Source organism: Onychostruthus taczanowskii, unplaced genomic scaffold, assembly GCF_017590055.1.
Source record: "Onychostruthus taczanowskii isolate IOZ18803 unplaced genomic scaffold, ASM1759005v1 scaffold8, whole genome shotgun sequence".
Taxonomy (NCBI): Eukaryota; Metazoa; Chordata; class Aves; order Passeriformes; family Passeridae; genus Onychostruthus; species Onychostruthus taczanowskii.
Genome location: NW_024505892.1, coordinates 4279419 through 4287879, shown reverse-complemented (window position 1 = coordinate 4287879; position 8461 = coordinate 4279419). Strand labels below are relative to the sequence as shown.

The 8461-nt window shown below is 38.8% G+C and overlaps 1 protein-coding gene across 6 annotated transcripts in view; it reads right to left on the bottom strand.

The window, feature by feature from the left end:
* Positions 1-395: 395 nt before the first annotated feature.
* Positions 396-8461, bottom strand: part of PKIB (cAMP-dependent protein kinase inhibitor beta) — a 51461-nt gene continuing 43395 nt past the window's right edge. For 5 of the 6 annotated variants that reach the window (XM_041423826.1, XM_041423829.1, XM_041423827.1 and 2 more), the window contains exons 2-3: positions 4988-5162; positions 396-1245 (exon numbers count right to left, since the gene is read on the bottom strand). In XM_041423826.1, the coding sequence (XP_041279760.1) occupies positions 1160-1245; positions 4988-5135 (234 nt within the window). In that variant the 5' untranslated portion in view covers positions 5136-5162 and the 3' untranslated portion in view covers positions 396-1159. Of the gene's footprint in view, positions 1246-4987; positions 5163-6458; positions 6553-8461 lie in introns of those variants that run through there. The other variant, XM_041423825.1, reaches the window with a different exon arrangement.

The window sequence follows — 8461 nt, the reverse complement described above, 5'->3', positions numbered from 1 at the left end:
TTTAGATTACACAAGTATTTAATAGATGGAATACCAGTCACGTGTGGGATGTACCCAATCAGAGATGCTTCCACTGTTTTCATGATGTACATAAGTGGCTGCTGTCCAAGGAATCATGAAGGTTCATGTCTGTACCTGAATCTTAAGTCTCCTACAACAAGGGAATGAATGCCAAGTATTTTCAGGAGCATGATCTCCAAAACAAAACAAGTCCTTTCAGTAGAGAAAAAACTTAGACTAAAATCTTTGTAAAAATCACAATGACTGACAGATCTTCACTGTCAGCAAACAACAAAGCAAAACCCAGATGAAATAAAAGACATATGTATTATTGGGCTTTAAATATTGTCCTACATGAGAAACATTAAGAAATCAACTGAAGACAGAAAAGATTATAGATATTTAATTTCCACAGTGAGCTTAAACAATTTTCATCATATACAAACATACCTACTTTACTTTAGATACACATGAACAGCTACAATATTCAGCATGAAAATGAACGGCCAAAGCGGTGAGACTGCTAAGAGTGGGAGAACTGAGATGATCTGCCATAATCAAATGGAGGCAATGAGAGTCTGAAAACAAACACTGATGTTTAAGTGGTTTATAAAACCTTCTAGCAACAGGAGTAGGAGAAAATTTTATTTTATGTAAATATTTTTTTTCCTCACACCCATCTACATATGTCTAATGAGAACAAAAATCTCAGGAGATAAATTACAGATAATGTCTGTAATCTAATATATACTTAATATCATGTTGTGAGGAGTAAACAAACCTCTGTGCCAGAGAGAAAGAAGCTGGTTTGGAAAATTAAGAAACAGGATTTTTATTTTGAAACAATGCTTAGTTCCTGGTAGGTATATTAATTGGAACTGTCAAAGATTAGTCAGGATGAATACTATAAGCAAAACGAGAGAAAAACTGAAAACAAGGGATACATTCTTTAGTTTTCTTCCTGTTTGGATATGTAGAACATTGCTTTAGAAAGATGACAGTGGAAAGAACTGTATGCTATCCACATAATCATCTAGGTACAAGTGTGTTGCAAAGTCATATCTGTGCTGCTAAAGTTGCTACCACACTTCAAAAGGGGTGACATAGGGAAACTGGGAAGTCTGTTGATGGGATTCATTAACCCGGAAGTCCTTAGGTGTTAGGAATCATTGCGTTTTCCTTCTGCCTCTTGACTTTCCAGCAAGGCTTTGGATGATGACACTTCTCCACCCTCTGCTCCTGCATCTAAACAGAGACAGAATTAAACATTTATACCACACACATTCTCACAGCTTTTTTAATGCAACCAAGTATTTGGGTTCACTGATTATCTCTGTTTGAACTGGCTCTTTACTGCTACAGTCGTGGGTGCTTTAGAAAGAGAGATTAACTCAAGGGATAAAGAACTTTGAGATGCATCTTCTAAAAGCTGCTGCCTGGTGGTGTTGATTTGCCCACTTCTTGCACAGGCTGATCAATGTGCATTTGGCTGTAAAAAAAAAAAAATTGGAAATAACTTTGTAATGCTGTTAGTATTTTTTTTTCAAGTTAAAATTTTGTATTCCTTTGAGCACTGTGTGGTTTCAGGTAGATAACATTATGGTTTATGATCATACCAGTGTTCTGTCTGACCTTCTTTGATTAGAAATACCTATGTGAATTTACCCTATCTTCACAAGATGGGGGATTTTTTGTTACTCTGAGTCGGAAGTTCACTTTTCCACAGATTAGAGTAGAATGCTTACATGACTGGTATAAATAAAAGCTCCCCAGTGTCTCTGGTCATTATAGGTACTGTTCCATGCTGTTTCTTTTGATCAAGTTTACTCACTAAGAAGCAGAACCTCCTCATGCCTTGACTTCCTTGCAAACCATAATAATAATTTTCACATTTCCTTCAAGCCCCACATGGTAGCACCAGTGGTAATAGCATACCCAAATCTATGGCAGCCCATAGCTTTTGGGGACAAGGAGAGGTGTGCCCAGCACATCTGGCTGTACAGTCCTCCACTTCATACTCCTCCATCTCCTCTACAGTCATAATCTAAGGGGTACATTTTCTGACTTGCTATAAAATATCAAAAACACCCAAAAAAGTTATATATTGTGGTCTCTACATATCACAGCAAATATATAATGCTGTACACAATTCATCAGCTAAAGCCCTTGGCAGAAACTGCTTGATGTTTTAAGTCTGCTCAGAGATTCAGAGACTTTGGAGTTCTATAGCAATAAAGAACCGAGTTACTTGACACCCTCCAGCCTTATGTAGCACACCACTGTTGTGGAAAGGGAGACAGAGCAATCTCCTCTATTGGCTGTTTTTGTGCAGGCTGGACATCTAATATCAGTGGTGTCTTTCAGAAAACAGAGGAAAACAGTTTGTTAGAGGAAATCTGCTCTCATACTCGGTGGCACTTAGGAGTGCAATAGGTGCTAGTTAAGCTGCTGAGTGTTGTCGGCAGAATGGTGCCCTACCACAGGTTACCAGATGTGGAAGACCAGTGTAGCTTCTTGCTCTCAAACTTCTTGCAGCCTCCTCTTCAACCTTTGGATCACCAGTGACAGCAGTCAACCATTCAACATGGTTCCAGACCACCTGTGGAAAGTCTCAGCACTCCAAAACTTACACACCACCAGAGGATGATCAGACATGATACAGATAGTCTGCATTTCAGAGTTAGGCTCCAAGATAAATAGCTGGTGCCAGAATATCTTCTGTTCATCTCACAAGAACATCAACTGCGTGCGGCTTGCAGAGTACATGGGCATTTGTATCATACAGGTTCTGTATCATACATTTCTGCACTCACACCATCCTTGTGTATTCAGAAAAAAAAAAATAGAGCAAAATCTCTTTTCTCTTCTAAACCAGCAAGTATTAGTACATCCTGTTCCTGACTTTTCATTATGACAGTAGCTGACAGCACTTCAGAAAGAGGAAATGTATGATCCAATGAACACTAACTAAATTTGAAACAAGATGGAGAGAGTCCTCTTCACCATATCCCATAATCTTCACTGAATCTGAATTTGAGAGTAGCAACAAAATAGGGCATACTTTATATAGCCACATAGTCCATCTTCTACACTTCTCTCATTTATCTAATTTCTTTGTTCTGAGCTGCAAATGACTTTCCTTTTTTAATGACTTATTGTTGAAGTCAGAAATAGGCAAAAGAAATGCCTGTTAAGAGTCCCAAATGTTTCACAAACAAATTGTTTCCCTGCCACCGCATTTGAACTTCAAAACTGTCTCTCCATTTTGAGGAATCCTCCTTTGTTTGCTTGCTGTCTCATCAAAACTTTAACTTACAAAACAATGAAGCTGAAATTCCCATCTGATACTTGAGGAATTCTCATTCCCAGAAAGCACCCAAGCTGTCAGAGTGGACCTAACTGCATCCTGCGTTCACTTCCTATTATCACTACTGTAATCTGCTGATAACAGAATGTGCTGCGTTCCAACATGCTCTGGCACAGCTATATGTCAATGACAAAAGCCAAGGATAACTCCATGTTCTTAATTGTTCTTCAAATCCTGGCAGTGCTGGTCCTGTATTTCCAAGAAAGCATCAGTACATTTTGCTAAAACTAACATAGATGTGTTTAATTTCTTCTTCTTAATGAATTGGATGGAGACCAGGAGAGGAGGACTATTGTGTCATCTGGAGAGCTAGATATTTATCTTATGCCATGCTGTAAGTTTTCTTATAAAAAGACTTGCACTCTTTCCTGTTTGTTTTGTAGGGACATAATTTTCATATTCATAAGGAAAAATGTCTCCTCAAGACAAAATAATACCTTCTTCCAGACCCCATTCCGATTCTTATTTTCCTCACTTCTCTTGGTTCAAGTTAGGATTTGGTCATTCTGCCCTTCTCTCACCTCCAGGAAATGTTCTTTCTACCTGCTCAGCTGTCCTTTGATGGGCCCGTGTGGGGTTTAGATAAAGAACCCCAAACACATGGCTATAAAGTGAATCACCAAAATAACAACAATTTGAGATCAAATAAATCCTTCCCCCTGGCCTTTATGGTGCTTTAGGAGGCTGTTCACCTAGAATCCCTTAATTTCTCTGGGCAATGTAAAAGGAGGGTATGCAACCCTGGAGACTAGGAATCCCTTTAATGGTCTACTTCAGTTCAGATTCATGGACCTTTCACACCTTAGCACAGGCTTGCCTTCCCCTTTTCTGCACTCACACCATCACTGCTCCTGGATGTGGGACCATCTGTTGTGGTGGCACCACAACAGCAACAGTGATGGGCATGAGAAGAAAAGGTTTTCTGAAAAAAATTCTCATTCAGATTAAAAAAAGTAGGGACAGACTATGCTCATGGCCAGTTTATATTTTTTATTTCTTAGGCATTACAAATCAGATTTTTCTGAATCTGAAAATTCCTCTGAAGTCACTCTGAAAGTAAAAAGAACTCACAAAGGTGGTGTTGATTAGACCTGTGCTATATCAACAGAGCACCTTATCAAATTAAAGGCCATGGCTAGATAGGGCACTGGTCTCAGATAGCAAAGTTGAAAGCCTACAAAGCAGGAGTAAAACACTACTCTTAATGTATATGCTTGACTTCCAAGAGCTGTCATTGTATTAACACCACAACTCTGCTGTCTTATGCAAAGTTATCTCAGTGGAGTAGTACACTGGAATTTATAGCTGGAGTGATGCGTTTTCCAAGTTGCCTGGGCATACAACTGTGTTTTCTCGCCCCTAAGGGAACTGGAATTCAGTTTCCAGCACTGAACTGTTCCCCTAAGCTGCTAACACTGGATCGGTGGATGGATATGGGTTAATATTAACTTGTCTCATCAGGAGGCACAAGAGATAACTGCTTGGAAGGTTGAATTTAATTCTAAATGATGATGGGAATAGTAGGATTGGTATCAAAACTGCACAGTGGTGGAAGTCTTAAAAAATAAAAGCGAAGGATGATTGCATATAAATATCCTTTTCTGAATGCCCATCCATTACCTTCTGAAACAGAGAGCTCCGCCAGTTTGTGTGGCAGTTCTGAAGTCCCAGCACCAGCAGGAGAGCCCAGGATATCTGGTAAGGCGTTTCGGCGGCCTGACCGTCCTGATGAGACAAAATCTGTGACCACAGGCTCTACATCAGTCATTGCTGACTCCTTTCCTCATAGCAACATCTGCATATGGAACAAACAGAAGAAGAAAACAGCTGTAGCCTGATGGATGCTAATCGCCTGCTCAATGGTACAATAGCCAGAGGCTTTGCCCAATGGTTCTTTTGTTATTAAAAACCATACATTTCAATACTGAGTGTTTAAGCTCTATTTCTTCCCCTGAAGAAGATAGAAGACTGTCTATGCATGTCCTTACCGTGCCATTTGCACATCAGACTAGCACAATGAATAACTCTGCACCGACAAGAAACCTGTGAATAGGGTCAGCAACAGCCCTTTCTGCCAGCCATCTGTACGTCCTTTTACGACCTATTCCCTCTTTTTAAGCGGTTTTGCCATACAACCACTTGGAAGAAACTAAAACTACGTTGTCACACAGTCTGTGTGAAGTAAAGCATGTTTTCCTTATTATGAATCTTGTTCAGATTCTTATTTAGAATCTTGTTAGAATGAACTTATTTCACAAAGAAGCAAACTATATAAAATGACCTCTCAAAGCACGAATTGAAACTCTTTGTGGAATTTCTTTATCCTTCACATATCAAACCACTTGTTTTCCTCTGCTGCTTAAAGGTTAAACCTTCACTTGAGCATGTGACTTTTATCTAATAAATAACTGAATCCTGGAAATAACGGAACCAAGCGTATTCTGCTCCTGTGATCCCTGTCTCAAAGCCCATTGAACTGAATGGGAAAACTTCGGAGTACAATGGGCTTTCAGTCAGGCTCAGAGATGTTTGCATGATCACAGTCAACAGATGAAGTGTGAACACACAGAGCAGAAGGATACTTAGCTGCAAGTGGCACACAGAGTGTGAAAACTGCCCTTAGCAGTCACAAAAGGCAATACAATAATTTACACAATAATGTGATAATTAACAGACCAATTTATAATAATTAGGTATCCATTACTCAATTAAAAACAATAGTTACTTGCTCTAAATGAATGAAGTTCTGTTTGCAATGTGAGCAGGAATGTTGTCTCTGTGTAAATATGGTCAACATTTCGTGTGGGAAGGGATACAGATGGTACTGGAGACCAATCTGACTGAAGGTTGTCAGCTTTTGGTTGACAACTGGCTGCATTTAGACTAAGAACTGGATATGGAAAGTGTCAATCATGTTAGTGTTGTTCATATAAGAAGCAGAGCATCACAGTCCCCCTTTTAAAATACTGCTAAGCTTGGAAAATATTATTGCTTTCATTTCATGGATAGAAAAATTATACAAATAGATATCAAACATTACTTGTTCTGATGTGCAGGAAGGAGAGGCAGAACTTTGATTACTGATGCTAACCTGCCATTTCTACCACAAATATTTTCTCTTCTCCATCAAAGTGTCTTTCAGGTGTGTCAATCCAAAACCAAGAAGAAATTTTCTTAATCTTCTTTGTATCTCTAAGTACCTTGTAATAGGAGAAATGAATCCTTCTTAACAAGAAACAAAGGCACAAGTAGGACTGCTAAGTCTGAAAGGTGACCTGAACATGTAAATAACTTTCTTGTTTTAATCAAGGGCAGTAAGTGAAAGGTCTCACCTGGAAATTTAGCAGAAGATTCCTGTTCTGCAGGAAAACAGGTCAAATCCAAATGAAACTTTTCCATCAGTGGCAAAATGTAGAAACTATACATAGGCATTCAAGAGCCATTTTTCAGAAAACAAGTAAAAATCATGGAGTTATCAAGGTTGGAAGAGACCTTTAACATTATCCAGTCCAATGGTCAAACATACCTCAACATTCTCAGTTCGATTTAGCATTATACTATCAGAGTGTGAGATCAGCACTTGGCACGAAATATGAAAAGAAGGAGAATGAATCCATGATTATATGCACAGTCTCATGGCTTTTTGGGGGTGTTCATATGTATTAAATGCTAGGTGTCCTAAATCCTTTTCCTTATATGCTCACCACAGCAAGTAAAGAGACTGTAAATTAAACTTCAGAACAGAAAATGTTTGGGGTCTTCTTTTGCTTAGTAAAATTGTTAAAATTGCTGTCAATGCCAAAATACCAGCATGCTTGCATTTCCTGCCCATTTCATTTCAGCCATTAATATGGTGGATCCAAAAGTACTGTTGTGAGTAGACTGCTGTTCAGTAAGATTTACAGAATGACATCAACATCAAAATACACTTTCTCAAACCTGCCTTGGGACTTTTCCCCTCCCCACTTTTCTTGCATGGGTGTTTTAGCCCCTAAATTGTTACTTTTTAAATGGAGAAAATCTAGTCTACAACTCCTGCTATATGAAGCTACTCTCTTCTGCAGTACAGATTGCAGTGCAGTTTGCACTTCTGCACTTGTTTCAAAGCCCTCCCTTTCCTCTCCAGCACATCTCTTTCTCCTCTGATGCAATGTCCCTTCACTGCATAATATTAGACAACCCAGGAAGATGATGAAGGACACAGTCTGACGTGCCTCCATGTAAGTGAATTTTGATTTATGCACTTGATTAAAAAAGTATGCAAATCTAGACAAATCTAGAACATCTGTCAGACAGAAAATCAGCTGATCATCATCTATCCGTCTGGTGGCCATAATTCAAATTTAGCTATCTAAAAATACATCCTTTATATACATAACATTTAACATTAAGGGTTTTTACCTTTGTTTTTTCTATCTACATTGCACTAGCACAGCATGTTCTCTAAGTACATTTGAAAGATGAGGGACTACCCCAAGAGGCTTAGAATTGACATTACAAAATATAAGTCCATTTATAGGTCCATATAGCCAAAAACTTAAACTCAACTCCCAACATAAGACAGACATTATTCAAAGTAGTTTGCAGCTGTACTTGAGAGAAATGCCATTTTGTTTGTTAATGTTTTAAGGGATTTCTTCAATTTCATTCCGAGGCTCTCTTTTATCAGTATTTTCTAAGGCCTACATCCAAGTAAGGATACAGTTTCTCTGCTCTTCATCTGTTTTTACCTTTACATTTTTTAACACGTTCATTGGAAAATATCTACCGTTCTGGCACCTCCTTGCATCTGTTAAGGAGTATTACTCAGTGTTATTCATGCCTCCTCACAGAGTAAACAATAATTACAATGTGCACAGCATCTATTTTTCTCAAATCGACTCCTCCTCCTCCTGCTGCCAACATCTTCTTCTGCTTCACGGAACCCATTTTGCTGAACCCATCCATTGAAACCCATTTTGCTCTAGCCTTATCCAAGGTAAGGATACTCACATGTTGCCAACGCCTGTGTGCAGTTGCTTCTCTGAGTTTCCAAATTACTGTCATCATTTTTCTCCTGTGTGACTGCTCACCAGACTAATGGAGCACAGTTCC